The 20,866-nt window shown below is 41.3% G+C and overlaps 1 protein-coding gene across 1 annotated transcript in view; it reads left to right on the top strand.

Annotated features, from left to right (window-relative positions):
- Positions 1–20,866, top strand: part of brinp2 (bone morphogenetic protein/retinoic acid inducible neural-specific 2) — a gene marked incomplete at both ends in the record, with an annotated part of 218,901 nt that overhangs the window by 172,425 nt on the left and 25,610 nt on the right. Inside the window, 1 exon segment of the mRNA XM_080440455.1 lies at positions 17,732–17,954. Coding sequence (XP_080296581.1) covers positions 17,732–17,954 — 223 coding nt within the window.

Raw genomic sequence — 20,866 nt, 5'->3', positions numbered from 1 at the left:
AAATCTTTGCTTCTGGGGGGGTCCCTGGAACAACAATATTTTCAGATGGGGGTCGGCGACCAAATACATATACTTTTGGGGGGTCCTTGACATGAAAAAAGTTTGAGAACCACTGATACTATAGCAACATACGTTTTTTCAAAAAACTGTTAAGATTTAGAAGACATTTTGTAGAAAAGATTTGAGTTAACAAGTTCGCTTTAAAAAATATATACATATATATTTAAAGATTTGCACACATTTTCACGATAAAAATACAAAATTGCAGATATACAAGCTCATAGCGTCGCGCGCTATGAGCTTGTAGATCTGTTATTTTTTTAATAGCCCAAATAAATCTTAAAATAATCCAGATGCGATTAATGTGCCAAACACATCTGCTCTGGGAATTTACCCGATTAACAGTAGTACTGTACTAGGCCAGCAGTGGGTCAACTTGATCAAACAAAGCAACGCATTAAACTTCTTTAGTGCTTTGCAGTGACAGGCTTCACATTCAGCCTGTGATGTAATCGCTGTCGGGCGGAAAGCTTGTTGCTTTTCAGGAAATGGGGGAAAAAAAAGAACCGGTGTTATGCTGCGTTCACATGGGAAGATTAAAAGATACAAAGATACAGAAATACACCGCATATTTGTTGGTGTGTCGCTTTGTATCTGTGTTGCTCAACGCGGTCGTTGACGTCATCAAACGTGGGGACATCGGAGCTACAGTTGTATCTTTGTCGCTAGATCTACAGCTACAAATGTTGGATGCATCTTTGTCTCTTCATGTTGCTGGCTTCCATTGAAAATGAATGGTAGCCTGTATCTTTGCATCTTCCTGTGTGAACGCACCATTAGGGTATGTATTTTAGGTGTGTAATGATATAGAATAAAAGGAGTGAAAATAGCAGATCTACAAGCTCACAACGGCATGCAACATATTAGATTGGATATTTTTTCTACCTTTTTTTCTCACTTATTTTTGTCATGCAACAAAGTTTAGCAGAACGTAACAAGATGAACTAAAGAAGAAACACGTTTTTTTTTCTGCCAGACAGCGGCGACATATACAGTAAGTTAAATGCACTCGCCTCAGGCAAAGCCAGTCACTTAGACTGTGTTTCTGCATGGTGATATGATGTCATACATCACTACCTCGCCCCAGAGAGAGAGAGAGAGAGAGAGAGAGCGCCATTCTGGAGGCGTGTGAAACGCATGGTCTCTCATTATGGAAAACTGCTCCCCGGCCTCTTTATCTGGCTGGTTTGGAGAGAACCAAATTGTCCATAAATTAGGGACACAGCAGAGACATAGACACCAGGAAAAGGGAACGGGGAAAATAATAAATAAATGAACGACAAATTCTTTCCGGCGTGATGGAGATGCTAATGATCAGTGGTGGAAAAAGTACTCAAATGCTTTACTTAAGTAAAAGTATCAATACTGCAATGTAGTAGAAGTACTCTGTTACAAGCAAAAGTCAAAATTTACTTGAGTAAAAGTACAAAAGCATTGGTATCAAAATGTACTTAAAGTACCAAAAGTAAAAGTACTAAAATGTTTGAAAATAGCAGATCTACAAGCTCACAACGCATCGCGATGCGACGCCTGGTGGGCTCTCTAGTCTCTAGTATTCGATTTGTATACATTTTATACATATGAAAACTTGTGAAACAGGACATTCTGCAAAAGGAGTAATTTCTACTGTTGGTACTTTAAGTACATTTTGTATATACATTAACCACTTTAGCCCTATTTTATACCTAGGCTATTTGAAAATAGCCGATCTACAAGCCGATCTACAAGCTCACATTGTGAGCTTGTAGATCGGCTAGTTTTCATATGTATAAAATGTATTCAAATCGAATACTAGAGACTAGAGAGCCCGCCTGGCTTCCCAGGAGGGCTCTCTAGTCTAACCACCCAGCTATGGCTGCCTCAAGTGGGGTCACGTGATGGAGACGTATGAGTCAGATTCTTCATAGTCCGTTTGACCGCTTTTCAAAGTTTATGGGCTCTGGGTAGGCGACCTGGCCTGGCGGAGACCTGTGCTTTGGTTGTTGGTTGTCATGGCTGCCAGTTCCCATTTGATGTTGTGAGGGAGGTCAGACTGCTCCAGATCGTACTGAATAACTGCTAGCTTACATAGTGTCTTCAAATGAGGATGTAAGTCTAAGATGTACAGGTCATCAGAGGGTTTGTAGACTATTTGATTGGATCCTCCAAAGAGGATGATACGATCTCCCATCATGCAACAGCACATGCCATACGTTGAACATGGTCCTTTCCCCTTGGGCTCAACCTTCTTCCAGGAGAAGGTCTCTGGACTGAATCTCCACAGATCATTGAAGGTCTGGCTCCAGTATGCACCACCAAATATGTACAGCTCTCCATTGTAGGTAAAGGATGAATGACACCAGCGGCTTTGTGGAAGAAGCTGTGCAGAAAGTGTCTTTAGCCAGTTGTTGGTCTCTGTGTCAAACACTCTGATGGTGTTGCATGGATGGTGATACCCCCTGCCCCCAAATACAAACATCTTTGTCCCTATGATTTTGGCAGAGTGACCTAATGAAGCAGGTGGTGGATTTCCTCTGGTGTTAATCAAAGACCAGACCATTGTGCTGGTGTCCAACTTGTAGATGTCATTAGTGCATACAGTCAGGTAAGTGTATCCTCCATGGATAAACATGACCTTCTCCAACACACAGGCTGAGTGGTAGTACCTCCTCTCTGGAACCGTCCCGGAAACCCTGGGTTTGAACCATCTGTGGGCGTCGACATCAAATGCATAAAGCACGTTGTAGTACTTCTCTCTCCAGCGTCCTCCCCAGATGTAGACTGTATCTTCTACCAGCACAGCTGTTTGTCCCTCACGCATGGAGGGAACTTCAAGGTGACGTTCTCCTCTTCCAGGTGCCACTGGGGTCAACTTCCTCCAGCATAAAGTCACTGTGTTGAAGATGTGAACATCACGGTCTCCTCCAAAGCAGTACAGCTTGTCCTCCACCACCACAGCAGAGATAAAGAGTGTCTTTAGTGGTTCTTTCAGATGTACGGTCCAGTGAATCATTTCACACAGCAGCTCCGCACTGAGTCAGAGTTCACAAATAATGTTCTGCTGAAGTTACTAGAAAGCTGACTGTTGATCCGTTGATAAAAGCAGCTGAATCGACATTTTGTGTTCGACAACTCATTTAAAAATAAAATGACATGATGTGATGATGTCATCGTGATGTCATCTGTGATGTCATTGCATGATGATGTTGTTTTGTAGAATAGCCAATGACATTTGGCATCGCGCCGCGTTTCTGATCTTTTCAAATGGCCGAAATGCGCATATAGGTCTGAAGTGGGTAATGTATGTAAAAGTAACTAAAGTGTTCAAATAATTGTACTGGAGTAAACGTCTAATATTTGCCTCTGAGATGTATAGTGGAGTAAAAGTAAAAGTACTGACAATTAGAAATACTACAGTAACGTAAAAATACCTACAAATTGGACTTAAAGTTATACTAGGTAACCTTTACTAAAAAAACTAAAGTTAAATTGCATATATTTTGTGAGTGGCAAATGTTTCACAACACCCACTCCATGAATTTCACACCCGAAAGCCTTTTATAAACTATTTTCTATTGAAACGGTAGCGGGCCGCCCTTCCCGCGAAAATGACTTCATCCAGCCGGGAAACGGAAATGGTAATGCACCGGTTTCCTGTTTGGCCAGGAACTACCACACCGGTTTCCTGTTTGGCCAGGAACTACCACACCGGTTTCCTGTTTGGCCAGGAACTACCACACCGGTTTCCTGTTTGGCCAGGAACTACCACACCGGTTTCCTGTTTGGCCAGGAACTACCACACCGGTTTCCTGTTTGGCCAGGAACTACCACACCGGTTTCCTGTTTGGCCAGGAACTACCACACCGGTTTCCTGTTTGGCCAGGAACTACCACACCGGTTTCCTGTTTGGCCAGGAACTACCGCGCTAATAACAAAAAGGAATCTCACGCTGTTTTTAAGACATTATAGGATTTGAAGATGGAAAAACAACAGCAAAAGAAAACACAGCTCACGGTAACTAAAGCTCCACTGGCTAAGAAAAACGATCCGCATATAATATAAAACAACTAAAAGAACGCTTTTTGAAACGCATAGACATAGACACCAGGAAAAGGGAATGAAAAAAAAAAACTTCATAAAGCCCCCCGGTGGTGTTTTTATGGTGTTTTATGTCTTCTCTGACTATTTGGAGTTTCTTCCTGGAGGCTGAAACCTTGAGGGTCATACGTGCCAATAGAGAAACAGCGCTTTAGTGACATCACAAAGCCATACCCTCCCCCTCATTATCATAACACAACAGGTGTGGGCATGAGGAGGAGGAGGGACAAGGACAGGTGGGTGGTGCTAAGGTGGTGGAGGAGGTGCTAAGGTGAGAACCAGGTATACTTAATGAACTGGAGGCGTGTCCACATAAAAACATAATTTTAACAATTTCTGTACACTTTTTTGTTGTTGAAAAAAATCCTTACATAATAATAATACCTTATGATCAGGTTTTAGGGTTGAAAAATATCATGGCACCCCATCTTTAAAGTACCAAAAGTAAAAGTACTAAAATGTTTGAAAATAGCCGATCTACAAGCTCACAACGCGTCGAGATGCGACGCATTGTGAGCTTGTAGATCGGCTATTTTCAAATAGCATAGGTATAAAATAGGGCTAAAGTGGTTAATGTATGTTTTACACAAAATGTACTTAAAGTACCAACAGTAGAAAGTACTCCTTGTGCAGAATGTCCTGTTTCACAAGTTTTCATTTGTATACAATGTATACATAAGGAGAAAAGAAAGTCTCTCTAGTGTAACCACCCAGCTATGGCCGCCTCAAGTGGGGTCACGTGATGGAGACGTATGAGTCAGATTCTTCATAGTCCGTTGCAATTGGCTAATGACCGCTTTTCAAAGTTTATGGGCTCTGGGTAGGCAACCTGGCCTGGCGGAGACCTGCGCTTTTGTTCTTGGTTGTCATGGCTGCCAGTTCCCACCTGATGTTGTGAGGGAGTTCAGACTGCTCCAGATCATACTGAAGAACTGCTAGCTTACATAGTGTCTTCAAATGAGGACTTAAGTCTAAAATGTACAGGTCATCAGAGGGTTTGTTTCCTCTTTGTTTGGATCCAAAGAGGATGATACGATCTCCCATCATGCAACAGCACATGCCATACATTAAACATGGTCCTTTCCCCTTGGGCTCAACCTTCTTCCAGGAGAAGGTCTCTGGACTGAATCTCCACAGATCATTGAAGGTCTGGCTCCAGTATATACCACCAAAAATGTACAGCTCTCCATTGTAGGTAAAGGATGAATGAGACCAGCGGATTTTTGGAAGAAGCTGTGCAGAAGGTGTCTTTAGCCAGCTGTTGGTCTCTGTGTCAAACACTCTGATGATGTAGTAGTAGACGTCCCCGTGCCCGACCCTGCCCCCAAATACAAACATCTTTGTCCCGATGATGGTGGCAGAGTGATTTGATGAAGCAGGTGGTGGATTTCCTCTGGTGTTAATTAAAGACCAGACCATTGTGCTGGTGTCCAACTTGTAGATGTCATTAGTCCATATTAGTCCAGTCAAGGAAGTGTATCCTCCATGGATAAACATGACCTTCTCCAACACACAGGCTGAGTGGTACCTCCTCTCTGGAACAGTCCCGGAAACCCTGGGTTTGAACCATCTGTGGGTGTCGACATCAAATGCAAGCACGTTGTAGTACTTCTCTCTCCAGTATCCCCCCCAGATGTAGACTGTATCTTCTACCAGCACAGCTGTTTGTCCCTCACGCATGGAGAGAACCTCAAGGTGACGTTCTCCTCTTCCATGTGCCACTGGGGTCAACTTCCTCCAGCATAAAGTCACTGTGTTGAAGATGTGAACATCACCGTCTCCTCCAAAGCAGTACAGCTTGTCCTCCACCACCACAGCAGAGAGGAAGCGTGTCTGTGGCGCTTCTTTCAGATGTACGGTCCAGTGAATCATTTCACACAGCAGCTCCGCCCTGAATCAGAGTTCACAAATAATGTTCTGCTGAAGTTACTAGAAAGCTGAATATTGATCCGTTGTTAAAAGCAGCTAAATCGACATTTGACATTCATTTAAAAAGAAAATGACATGGATGTGATGATGTCATCGTGATGTCATCTGTGATGTCATTGCATGATGACGTTGTTTTGTAGAATAGCCAATGACATTTGGCATCACGCCGCGTTTCTGATCTTTTCAAAAGGCCGAAATGCTCATATAGGGGTGAAGTTGGTAATGTATGTAAAAGTAACTGAAGTGTTCAAATAATTGTACTGGAGTAAACGTCTAATATTTGCCTTTGAGATGTATAGTGGAGTAGAAGTAAAAGTACTGACAATTGGAAATACTACAGTAACGTAAAAATACCTACAAATTGGACTTAAAGTTATACTAGGTAACTTTTACAAAAAAAACTAAAGTTAAATTGTATATATTTTGTGAGTGGCAAATGTTTCATAACACCCACTCCATGAATTTCACACCCGAAAGCCTTTTATAAACTATTTTCTATTGAAACGGTGGCGGGCCGTCCTTCCCGCGAAAATGACGTCATCCAGCCGGGAAACGGAAACGGAAATGTAACGGTTTCCTGTTTGGCCAGGAACTACCACACCGGTTTCCTGTTTGGCCAGGAACTACCACACCGGTTTCCTGTTTGGCCAGGAACTACCACACCGGTTTCCTGTTTGGCCAGGAACTACCACACCGGTTTCCTGTTTGGCCAGGAACTACCACACCGGTTTCCTGTTTGGCCAGGAACTACCGCGCTAATAACAAAAAGGAACCTCACGCTGTTTTTAAGACATTATAGGATTTGAAGATGGAAAAACAACAGCAAAAGAAAACACCGCTCACGGTAACTAAAGCTCCACTGGCTAAGAAAAACGATCCGCATATAATATAAAACAACTAAAAGAACGCTTTTTGAAACGCATAGACATAGACACCAGGAAAAGGGAATGAAAAAAAAGAACTGAGCGGCAAATTCTTCCCGGCGTGATGAAGATGCTAATGATCAGTGGTGGAAAAAGTACTCCCATTTTTTACTTAAGTAAAAGTATCAATACTGCAATGTAGTAGAAGTACTCTGTTACAAGTAAAAGTCAAAATTGACTTGAGTAAAAGTACAAAAGCATTGGTATCAAAATGTACTTAAAGAGGTGGTGCCATGGTTTTGCACTTTTTCTGTTTTTCATGTGTCTATGAGGTTGGTAGAACTTCATAAAGCCCCCCGGTGGTGTTTTTATGGTGTTTTATGTCTTCTCTGACTATTTGGAGTTTCTTCCTGGAGGCTGAAACCTTGAGGGTCATACGTGCCAATAGAGAAACAGCGCTTTAGTGACATCACAAAGCCATACCCTCCCCCTCATTATCATAACACAACAGGTGTGGGCATGAGGAGGAGGAGGGACAAGGACAGGTGGGTGGTGCTAAGGTGGTGGAGGAGGTGCTAAGGTGAGAACCAGGTATACTTATGTGTGTCCACATAAAAACATAATTTTAACAATTTCTGTACACTTTTTTGTTGTTGAAAAAAATCCTTACATAATAATAATACCTTATGATCAGGTTTTAGGGTTGAAAAATATCATGGCACCCCATCTTTAAAGTACCAAAAGTAAAAGTACTAAAATGTTTGAAAATAGCAGATCTATAAGCTCACAACGCGTCGCGATGCGACGCATTGTGAGCTTGTAGATCGGCTATTTTCAAATAGCGTAGGTATAGAATAGGGCTAAAGTGGTTAATGTATGTTTTACACAAAATGTACTTAAAGTACCAACAGTAGAAAGTACTCCTTGAGCAGAATGTCCTGTTTCACAAGTTTTCATATGTATAAAATGTATACATATGAAAAAAAAAAAGTCTCTCTAGTCTAACCACCCAGCTATGGCCGCCTCAAGTGGGGTCATGTGATGGAGACGTATGAGTCAGATTCTTCATAGTCCGTTGCAATTGGCTAATGGGCTGCGAGGCGTTGAGAGCTTGTAGATCGGCTATTTTTGGCAAAGAGGCTATAGGTGTAGAGGGAAAAAATAGCAGACTAAGTAAAACAAAACCTTTAATCTGAAACACAATTTTATACAATATAGAGTAGGGGGTCCCTGCTTCATCTCTCTCTCAGCTAGGGGGTCCTTGGCCTGAACACGTTGAAGACCCCTGCTCTAACTATTTTACTTAGCAGTGGTCTCTGTCCGTGGTGACAGAGACCACTGCTTCTCTCCTTGTTGACTCTCAGGGGTGTAGAGCTACTTTTAGAAGTGGTGTAAAGTAACTAAGTACATTTACTCAAATACTGTACTTACTTAACACATTGACTGCCAGAGTTTATTCATAATGTACTCACCCCTGTGCCAGCAATTTGTGTGTTTTTTTATTTTGTAATTTTTCATTCAAATAAATTCTCTGATTGTGGTTTTAAACACATACGACAGTTCCACCAGTAGAGAGCAGCAAATCCACACATTGATCACCTCGCTCGCCCCCTCCCAAACAGGCCCACGTCACATCCGGTCATACACCGGATGTTATGTTTTCGACAATCCCTGATCCCCTGATCGGCCTGAAAACGATGTGATACACGACGACGATGACTGTTAGTCACCCGGACCAAAGAAAATAGAAGTTGAGCTGTCCGTTCGTTTTTTATACAGTGTGAAAAAAACGTGTTTTTCCCTATTCTGGCCGAAAATGACCGGAGAAAAACAATGTGACCCGGAAATGAAATCTGCATTATACATCCGGCTCCGGGTGAGTGTGACGTAAGTGGAAAACGAAAGTGCTGATGAAAAATAAACAGAGCCGCGCGATCACAGATTAAACAATGAAAATTGAAAAGAACGCATCAATGCGTTCTTTTGAATTGCGGCAAGCAAGCGATGGATTTGAAAGAACGCATCAATGCGATCTTGGCAATCAATGTGTTAATTATACTTTTGAACTTTCACTCAAGTAACATTTTGAACACAGGCCTTTTACTTGTAACAACGTATTTTTATGTTGTGGTATTGCTACTTTTACTTAAGTAAAACGATCTGAGTACTTCTTATACCACTGCCGCTCGTTTCCCTCTACACCAAACCTCTTCCCTCTAGCAAATCTGCGAGCTCACAACAACGCATCGCAGCGTGACGCATTGTGAGCTTGTAGATCTGCTATTTTTTTGCAAACCTTTGAATATACATTTTTTTAAGTGAACATTTGTAACTCAAATCTTTGCTTCTGGGGGTCCCATCCCAAAGTATTTTGAGATGGGGATCCGCAGCCAAATTTATTTAATTTTAGGGGTCCTTGACATGAAAAAGTTTGAGAACCACTGCTTTACACTACAGTATGTGACTGGCTAGAGTTTTAATACATACGAGTGCATGACATGTCCACCACAAATATTGTTTTCTGCACACATGTCAGAAGAAAGGCAGTAAAACACATTTTATTTTCCGGTATAATTACACATGCCATGGTTTAAGCACAAACCTGTCTGATTCCCACATTAAACATGATAAACAGACAGATGCTTTAGACTTTGATGTTTACCTCGTATCCTAGTTACTCTGTAGCAACGTAATTGATGTCTTTGCACTCTCTAATTGGCCCAATTTACCCAGTGTTTTGTTGACTAGGATTCATGCCATTTAATCCGATCTTGCACTTTGTAAGTTGCCCTGGGAAAAGAGCCCTTGCTAAATGCCTAAATTGTAAATTGTACATGGTAAGCACACATTCTAAAATGGATAGACCCAATCCTTCATCTCAGTGTTGATTTTGTCGACTAAAACTATGACGAAAAATGTTGGTCGACTACCTTTTTTCACTGACGAAACAAAATCAAAACTAAGCTACGATGACTAAAACTAAGACTAAATATATTGACAATTTCGTCAACACATAAAAACTAGACTAAAGTGTCAGTGAGGGATCTAGTGGAGAAGAGATCCAGTAGAACTAAAAGACAAGTCATTTTATGTTTGTTTGCACTCGGGTGTCACGCTCTGAAAATAGCAGATCTACAAGCTCACAACGCGTCGCAGTGCGACGCGTTGTGAGCTTGTAGATCTGCTATTTTCAGCATGCAACCAAGTGTAAAATCAGCCATTACGACGCCATCAAGGCACCGCCAAAATACATTTTAGTCGACTATAGTGGCTTATATTGCTTTAGTTTACGGTAGCGTTCAACGTGGTTAACCCTTTAAGACCTGAGAAGATTCTAGAAATGTCTTCTAAATCCAATTTTTTTTAAAAAAAAAAAAAAAAAAAATTAGCAGAAAAAAAATAAAAATAGCAGATCTACAAGTTCATAGCGCGGCACTCGGTGCCGCGCTATGAGCTTGTATATCTGCTATTTTTGAATAGCCTAAAGAAATCTAAAGTGACACAGATGCGTTCCAGGTATCAATGGGTTAAACCCTTCTTTGTATTCAGACAGCATGGGGGGGGGGGACAGAAAATGCTGGGCTATTATCAGGTGTTGTTGTTTTTCCTACATTGTCATGGCAACAACAGACAAAGCAGCTTTCACTTTCTGCATTCTTTGCAAACTAAACGTCTTTGTGAGAGACACACAGCCAAAGTGCTTTCCACTTTGTGAGAAGTGTTTCTTCGTGAAAGGGCTCATTTCTGAAGATGATAGTCGTTGTTCTCTGAGGTTTGCCTCGTTGTAGAATCTTTTAACCCATTAAGACCGGGAACGCATCTGTGTGTCATTTTAAGATTTCCTTGGCTATTCAAAAATAGCAGATCTACAAGCTCGTAGCGCGAGTGCCGCACTACGAGCTTGCAGGTCTGCTATTTTTTGAAAGATCGTGAAAATCTGTGCAAATATATATATATATTTTTTTTTAAGAAAACATTTTTAACTCAAATCTTTGCTTCTGCGGGGGGGTCCCTGGAACAAAATATTTTGAGATGGGGGTCCGCGGGCCAAATACATAATAATTTTGGGGGTCCTTGATATGAAAAACTGTTTTGGAACCACTGATTGTAGCAGACATACTTTTTAAAAAAAACGATTAGAAGACATTAGAATACCCCAATAAATATATATATATATATTCAAAGATTTGCGCACATTTTCACGATTAAAAAAAATAAATAGCAGATCTACAAGCTCATAGCGCACTCGGAGCTTGTATATCTGCTATTTTTTAAATAGCCAAAGACATCTAAAAAATGACACGGTATGCGTTCCCGCCCTTAAAGGTTTAAACTATGGTTTTGGGATTTAAAAGTGATTGCCTGTGTGTTTCCTAATGGGTCCTTATATCAGGAGAGTGTGCTTTGTGACCCTCTGGTCCCCCTGGGTGAAGTTACGTTTGTGAATGAGTTTAAGAGCCCCTGTCTAAATGAAGTGTGATAATTTGTGAGTGCCATAATTGCCCCGTTATATTGCAACTTAATGTTATACAGTTATATTAGGATCTTTATTATGTTCATAAGTCATCATTTTTTGCTCGTGCCATGGAGCTATTAAAATAAGCCCAATAGCTGTTGCATCCAAAATATGCTTCACATCTATATTCAGAACCATCATCAATTTGTGAGGACAATCTTACAATTTAACTCAAGTCTTTGCTTCGGGGGTGGGGGGGGGGGGTTAGACCATCATACCCAAAATGATATGTATTTGGCCGCCGACCCCCATCTCAAAATATTTTGTTCCAGGGACCCCCCAGAAGCAAAGATTTTAGTTAAAAATGTTGTTTAAAAAAATATATATATATATTCAAAGATTTGCACACATTTTCACGATAAAAACAAAATAGTAGATCTACAAGCTCATAGCTCGGCACTCGGTGCCACGCTATGAGCTTGTAGATCTGCTACTTTTTGAATAGCCAAAGAATAAAATCGGCGCACTGCAACGCGGTGTGAGCTTGTAGATCTGCTATTTTCAGAGCGCAACACCCAAGGGCAACCAAACGTAAAATGACTTGTCTTTTAGTTCTACTGGATCTCTTCTCCACTAGATCCCTCACTAACATTTTAGTCTAGTTTTTATTTGTTGACGAAATTGTCAGTATATTTAGTCATCATAGTTTAGTATTTATTTTTTATTCCGTTTTCGTCAGTGAAAAGTCGACGAACATTTTTTGTCCTAGTTTTAGTCGATGAAATCAACACAGCACTGCATATCCCCCAAAACACATTCCGCCTCCTGCACAGTTCATACCCCACTGCAAAAAGCATCATCTACAACAGCTTTAAGCAGCATCTACATCGATGTATAATTGCTATAATTACTTTCTCTCTGACTCATTGGTCGAGGTGGCCTATATTGCATCCTGATGATCGAATCATCACATTTATGAGTCATTTAAGCTGTTAATTGCCTTCACTAATTTATTAAATGAAAGGAAATATCCATTTATATTTTCTCCAGGAATGAGAAAATCCCAAAATAACTTAGTTTATCTTCCAACATTAGCCACAGACTCTGACTGTGAAGTATTTTCATCCCCCCCAAAAAAATGTAATCCGACTAAATCATGTCAGGTAAGGTTTATTTAGCCCATTAAGACCTGGAACTGTGTCATTTTTAGATTTGAGCTAAAAAGCATTATTTTACACTTTGGGCTATTAAAAAATAGCATATATACAAGCTCATAGCGCGGCACCGAGTGCCGCGCTACGAGCTTGTAGATCTGCTATTTTTGAAAAATCGTGAAAATGTGTGCAAATCTTTGAATATAAATACTTTTAAAGCAAACATTTTTAACTCAAATCATTACTTCTGGGGGGTCCCTGGAACAAAATATTTTGATGGGGGTCCGCGGCCAAATACACATCATTTTGGGGGTCCTTGACATGAAAAAGATTGAGCACCACTGATATAGAAACATACGTTTTTCAGAATACTGAGATTTAGGAGACATGTAGAATCGGCTTCAGGTCTCAATGGGTTAGATATGGGTACGCTCATTCTTTTATGGTGTCACTGAACTTAGCTAATTTTAATGATTTTCTGTATTTATATCCTCTGAGCTGGTTGGCACGAAAGTAACTTGGCACACGGTTTCAATGTTCTCAGCGAGATGGGCTTCGTTTGCACGTCTCCCTGCACCCTGAAATACTGCACCTAGAGCACAAGCCATTAGAGAAGTGCCCCATTACTCACTACAATTACCACTTATTTTCTCTCAATGTCAAGCCATAAGAAAGAAAGAAACATGGCTCACTGCCTGTCTTCTATTGTGGTATCTATCTAGTTAATTGCAGCTATCACAACTTTGGAGATGATTAGCAGAAACAACGAGCCAGAGAGTTGAAAACAAATCATCCGGTAAAATATACCGAACACTTAAACACCAATTAATTGTTATCGTACTCACTTAGCTTCATGGGAGATGAGTTGTAACTAAGTACATGTACTCAAGTACTGTACTTAAGTACACTTTTGGGTTGTTGTTTTTTTACTTTACTGGAGGCTTTCCAATTTTCAATACTTTTATTTCTACTCCACTACATCTCAGAAAAAATATTGTACTTTTACTCCACTACAATTATATGAAAACTTTAGTTACTAGTTACTTTGTATATTTTTATTATCATTACAAAACATACATTAACCACTTCAGCCCTATATATACACATTTGAAAATAGCAGATCTATAAGCTCACCATGCAACATATTGTGAGCTTGTAGATCTGTCATTTTCAAAATATTTGTTTTACATTTTGAACTTTTGAAACGTGTGACATTTTCCTGCCAATACCTTTGTACTTTTACTCAAGTAAATCCAGAATACCGAACTTTTACACAGAGAGAGAGAGAGAGAGAGAGAGAGAGAGAGAGAGAGAGAGAGAGAGAGAGAGAGAGAGAGAGCTCTGTGGGGATCACTGAGCACTGTGATAGGCTTTAGTCTCGCCGTTTCGGCTGAGCTTAGCTGGTCTTGGCTGCAGATTCATCTGCTGCCTCGCTGCCAGGAACAGTACATGAGGACACCACTCTACAAGAACCCAAGTACAGAGTCCTACAAGGTCTCTCTCAACTCACTGTGAGGGACATGAGTGATAGGGCCACAGGTTTCCCAAAAGGCTTAGTACAGGCATAATCTTTGTCCATTGGTTCTTCATGGAATTTAAATGATCTTGATAACAGAAATACGTTTTGGCAATCCCAGTCTGAAGGAGGGACTGTGTCTTCCTGGCCGCCATTATTGTGACAGGTCAATCTACTGTAGTGGTGCTCAACTGTTTTGTTTTTTTTAAGTCAACGGCTCCTCACAAAGATGGCTCCTTTGGCTAGAGCAGGCAAAATGATAACTATTCACATAGAACACAAGTAAGACGCGCGAACGCGGGAAGCGAACGCAATTTTTTTTAAATAAATATGAAAAAAAATATATCAAAAAAAGTAACCAATAAAAAAATACAAAAAAATACAAAATAAATCTGCGTTAAAAGGAGCATGTTAGAAAAATACAAATTCACCAAAAAAAAACTTTGAATGTTTTTGAACAATTCAACAAAGTGTTTGAAGTGCCTGTTTCACCCAGTTCCGGGGGGCGGAGCCAAAATCCGAACCCGAAGTATTTGTTCGTAGACCCCCACTTAGGGGGGGTAGAAAAAGTTTCGGAGTGATTCGGGCACTTTTCATTTAACATGGGGTTTCAATGGGGAGTTTTTAGGAGCCTTCTCCGGGGCGTGGCTTCCGGGGGAAGGGGCGGGCTTAAACGCAACCTTGACAGGTGTGTTCAGTTTTCAAAGACCTTTCATTTGATGTATGGTACGTCTAAATTGGACATTTACTTATCTCAGAGGAGCTGCACACAGGCAGTGCACACAGAGACACAGACAGAGACACAGACAGAGACACAGACAGAGACACAACCCGAGCACGGTTTCATAGTAAGCTCCACTTGCTCCTTCGGCGCGCCTCCTTCCGCTGCGTTCGCAACTAAACTAGTATCTACAAGAGGGTGTGTGTGTGTGTGTGTGTGTGTGTGTGTGTGTGTGTGTGTGTGTGTGTGTGTGTGTGTGTGTGTGTGTGTGTGTGTGTGTGTGTGTGTGTGTGTGTGCGCGCATGTGTGCGCGCATGTGTGTGCGTGTGTGTGGATAACCTCACAAAGCACGGGACTGATCAGCGCCACATTTCGAGGGCATGCTGATAGTAGGCCAAGGAAATCAATTTATATTTGCCGGACCCAGGGGGTCTGGCTTACATGAGGCTTTGTACCTGTTTCCTCCATACATGGGCATGGTCACTTTGTCCTTAGGCCCCAGCCATAAAAGTCTGTCCCCCTTTCGTCCATACATGGGCATGTTTTGTACCTGTTTTCTCCATACATTGGCGAAAAACAGGTTTTGGTCACTTTGTCCTTAGGCCCCAGCCATAAAAGTCTGTCCCCCTTTCGTCCATACATGGGCATAGACACAGGCTGACACGTCATGTGAAGTCTGGCAGACTTGTTTTCACTATGAATGCGTGCTTCTTTTACATTTCCGTGAATTCATAAACTCACATCTGCCATATTTGGGCAAGTCTGACATCATCAGTTTGATTTGATTTGATTTGATAACTATAAGCTTAGTATTTATACCGTAGGTTGGTGAAGGTGATGTTAGCTCAGCTGGGTGCTAGTCCTGCAACAACACAATGACTTGTATATGAGCAACACATCCTTCATGTGTCACTGACATGACCTACTGTAAGTTCACCCAGAAAATGACTTATTTTCTATCCATTACACACTTTTTGTTTTGTTTTTGTCACATTACTGAGCCAATAATTTGATGATAATAAGAATAAAGACGCTATATGTATCCGGTAGGAGACACAAAGGAGTCTTAGGAATGCGATAAAAACAAAACAAATCTCCATGAATTCGAGGCTTCATGGGGTGTGTAATTGATAGAAAATAAGATTATGTTTTGGGGTGAACAACTCGTTTAATCCCTCAACTCCAAAACTCTTCACCGGGAAAAAAAACTACTAGCCCACAACAAGTGAGCTTGTGCTATTCTGCCATTTTGGCCTATTACGACATAGGGACAATAGGGTTCATTCGGTTAACGTTAAACCCTGACTGACAACAGTTACTGCTCAGTTCATATTTTAGCTTTTATGAAAAGATAACAACGAGAAGGTGATGAAATAAGAGAGCCTTTCCTTTTACCAGAAGGATTTACTGTTGTGTTTGATTTTTTGCAACTAATGCACAAGCCTATCCCAAGTATCCCATTCTCATTCCTCTAGGTTTCAACTAAATGACTAAATAAAGAACATGTAATCTTCCCATCTGCACATGAAGGAATGCCATCACTCTCCCCATAAGGAGTGTGTTTCTGCAAATGACAATATTTGCCAAAGCAGTAATTGTAATTTTCATGAGCTTTTAACCCATTAAGACCGGGAACGCATGTGTCATTTTAAGATGTCTTTGGCTATTCAAAAATAGCAGATATACAAGTGCATAGTGTGGCACAGAGTGCTGCACTATGAGCTTGTAGATCTGCCATTTTCAAAAAATTGTGAAAATGTGTCCAAATCTCTGAATATATATATTATTAAAAGGAACATTTGTAACTCTAATCCTTGCTTCTGGAGGTCCCTGGAACAAAATATTTGACAAATGTTCGCTTTAAAAATATGTATAAAAAGATTTGCATGATTTGCAAATAGCAGATCTACAAGCTCATAGCGCTGCACTCAGTGACGCGCTATGAGCTTGTATATCTGCTATTTTTGAATAGCCATATACATCAAATAATGACACATGCGTTCCCGGTTTTAATGGGTTAATGGTGGGGGGGGTGCGTGAGCATAATTGCACATTAAAAGGTGCAGGTGTTTACTTTGGAACGGCAACTCATTAAAATATCACAGGTTTTATTTGTATTTTATTTTCTCTCTGAAATGACGTGAAAGCAGGAACGTACTCAGTCGTCCTTGCACTTCACATCAAGGAATGTGACGACATTGAAACAAACAGGTTTTTCTCACATAATAAGGTGTTTAACCCATTAAGGTCGGGAACGCATCTGTGTGGCATTTTTTTTATTTCTTTGGCTATTCAAAAAAATATTGAAATAACTTGAAAATGTGTGCAAATGTTTGAATATATATTTTAAAGCAAACATGTTGTTGAACTCAAATCTTTGCTTCTGGGGGTTCTACAAATGCACTTATTGCTATAATATCTGTGGTTCTCAAACCTTTTCATGTCAAGGACCACACAAAATGTGTCCACGGACCCCCATCTCGAAATATGTTGTTCCAGGGACCCCCCTAGAAGCAGAGATTTGAGTTAAAAATGATCGCTTAGAAAAATATATATATATATATACATATATATATATATATATTCAAAGATTTGCAAAAATGTTCACGGTTTTATAAAAAATTGCAGAACTGCAGGCTTATAGCGCGGTGCCCGGCTATGAGCTTGTAGATCTGCTATTTAGCCAAATACATCTAAATACATCTAAAAATGACAGAGATGTGTTCCCGGATTGAATGGGTTAAAATAATCTCCTTTTAACCCCTGTCTGAGTCCCTGTCTGCATACTAATTCCACTCGTCTTGTTTTTCTCTCCACTCCTTTTTTCACCCTCTCTCTCTCTCCACTCCACCCTCCCTTTTTCATTTCACACCTCGCCTTACCACCTGTTCTACCACCCTCTCCCTCTCTCCCTCTCCCTCTCTCTCTCCCTCTCCCCCTCTCTCTCTCTCACAGAGGAGTTCAAAGCCTTCCTGAGGCGCTTGCCCACGGATCGCTTCCTGAACGTGTCGACCATCGCCCGGTCGTGGACGGGCGACCTGTCCCTCCAGCAGCGCTACGCCCGGCTGGAGTCCAGCACCGCCCTGGTCCTGGGGAAAGCCCAGAAGATCGTCCGAAAGCTCTTCACTCTGAGCAAACGCTGTCCCAAACAGCCCCGCGTCAGTCTGCCCCGAGACAGGTACAGTACACAGCAATACATGGGGAAACTGGCGGCCCAGGGGCCACATGTGGCCCCCCATCTTCACTTAATGCGGCCCGCAGGTTAATATCGGATTACTGATATATTATTGATTTCAGCTGTTACAATACCAAACATGCAAACATGACCCGCTTTAATTACTTCAGTCTATATTAGTAGCTTAACAATCTGGGAACCCAAAGCCAAATGAGAATGAAAAACAGCGCCCTCTGCTGTTTGTACTATCTCATCTTGGCTCTGGGCTAATGACAACGTGGCACCCGTGCGCAAAGGAAACCGGGGTTTTGGTCTGCCTTCAGCTTTCACTTCCGGTGGTGCCACTATGTTTTCATTCCACTAACAATATTTCTACACGGAACACTAACACCACTTCTCCCAGAGAACATGGATCGTTTTGGTTATAAGCCCACTTGTTTCTATGATGAAAGAGTAAGTTAAAATGTGAATATCTTTCTGTGGTTTTGTCTGCTCCGCGGACGCTATTGTTAAATTAGTTTGGGTTTGTTTCGAGGGGGAAGGATCGACGGACACGTGAATCCCGCCCACTACATTTGATTGGGTAAAGCGCGGCCTGCTTCCTGATCTGAAGGCACGCCCACTTGTAGCCCAGTGCGTACATGTTATGACGAGCCTTCACGACAGATTCCAACGCAGAGCAGAATCTGTTCTTGAGAGATTAGTAGCTTAATGACTAGTATTACAATTATGTTGTCTTTTTTATATGTCCAATGTATTTGTAGTATTTAAAGTCGTAGTAGGTAAGTCCAAAACAAAGCAGTGGGCATGGGTTTGTTAGTTGCCGTCGTTCTAGCAACCACCTTGTGTTTAGAAGTCCACAGACGTATCGCAGTATAGGCGGAGCTCCCCGATTGTCTGGCAACGCGAAACCAGTTGTCCCACTTAAGCCCTATACTTAGTTGACCCGATTCCCACGGGCTAAGGCCTAGCTACATTAGGCCCCCTCCTGTTTTCACTCTACGCTAAATATCTTTGCCGAAAATAGCCGATCCACAAGCTCACAACTGCGTCACGTTACGGCACACATTTGGGCTCTTTGTATATTATTTGGGCTCTTGCTGATTTCGAACACGAAACTCTCTCCTCTGAATGTACCTCACTAATGGCAATGAATAACCCTCCGCTTTAGTGTAGCTCTTGTTACGGTCTTCACATCCACTTAAACACAAGTGGCAGAATTTCAGTCTTAGGATTACTAGATCTCTCAGTTCTGCATTCAACACGGTCGACCACAACATAATTGCTAGACACTAGACAGCCTAGAAAACTGTGTGGGAATTTCTGCCACAGTGATAAACTGGTTTGAGTCATACAGTACTTAAAGGACAGAGATTACTTTGTGTCCATTTGTAATTATACATCTGAGAGGAAAAAAATAACATCCCTCAAGACTCTGTTCAACATCATTCTCCCACTACCATCAAAATATGTTACATAAATGTGTGTGTGCAGAAGACACACACATTTACATAACCATATAATGAGGGGACTATAATTCAATACAATCACTGAGCAGTGAGTACAGTAAATGCAATGAACAAATCAACGATAGAATGTGTCAATAGTAAACTGAAATAATAGTTTTTGGAGCCAAGGAAGAATGATTAGAAGTCAATGCTCATCGTCAGTCGGTAATGTTAAAAACCACAACCCAAGCCAGAAATGTTGGCGTGGTCATAGACTCAGATCTGAATGTTCAACAGACACATTAAGATGATTACAAAGTCAGCATACTATCACCTCAATAATATATCAAGGTTTAACCCATTAAGACCGGGAAATAGCAAATCTACAAGCTCATAGTGCCGCGCTATGAGCTTGTAGATCGGGGGGGGGGGGGGGGGGGGGGGGCAACATATTTTGATGGGGGTCCGTGGCCACATATAATTTTGGGGGTCCTCGACATTAAAGTTTGATATACTGATATAGTTTGATATACTGATATTATAGCAAGATACGTTTTTTTCAAAAAACTGTCACGGCGATCTACACCAGACTTTTCAAAGCAAGCGAATGCGTGGTGCGTACAGCGCGTGTGTTTAGATCCAATTGATTATCAATGATAGCGGCCCTACACCATGGCGCGCGGATATGCGAGTCCCCCATACGCAGACTTTTAAAAATAGGACTGGATCTAAAAGTGCGCATGTGCGTATATGCGCGTGTGTGTGCGTTGTGTGTGCGTGTGTGCCAAAATTCTCTGGTGTAGATCGGCCGTTAGGATTTAGCCTAGGAGACATTGAGTCCCCAGAAGCAAAGATTTGAGTTAATGTTCGCTTTCAAAAATATATATTCAAAGATGTGCACACATTTATTATTATTTTTTTTTTATCAGGGCCACGCTATGAGCTTGTAGGGTTAAAGGACTTGTGTCTCAGCTGGATTTAGAAAAAAAACTGTTCATGCATTCAAATCCTTTAGACCCGACTACTGTAACGGTGTATGTACTGTACAGTTCTCCCTAAAAACTAATCAGAATGCTACTACTCAAGATCTGGATCACTCCAGTTCTCAAATCTTTACACACGGCTCCCCGTCTGTCAATGAACAACCACTGTTGGTTCATAAATCATTGAATGGTTTAATCTTTAGGGCACAAATACATGTCTGATCATTGTGCTACGGTACATCATGAACCGCCGAGTCTTTCTCTCATTGTCTGGGACAGTTCTGCTTTCTCTCCCCGCAGAGTCACAACTAAACACGGAGAGGCAGCGTTCAGTTTTTATTCACTATACTGTCTATCCTATCTGGAACAATCTCACAGAAAACTGCCGGTCTGCAACTCTCCAAGTACAACTCTCTGTTCTTTTAAATCAAAGCTAAAAATCATGTTTGCCGCAAACTTTTGGTCTGTTTGCCGCAGAGCTTTT

Source organism: Gymnoscopelus braueri, assembly GCF_963280865.1.
Source record: "Gymnoscopelus braueri genome assembly, chromosome: 10".
Taxonomy (NCBI): domain Eukaryota; kingdom Metazoa; phylum Chordata; class Actinopteri; order Myctophiformes; family Myctophidae; genus Gymnoscopelus; species Gymnoscopelus braueri.
This window is presented reverse-complemented; position numbering and strand designations above follow the sequence as displayed.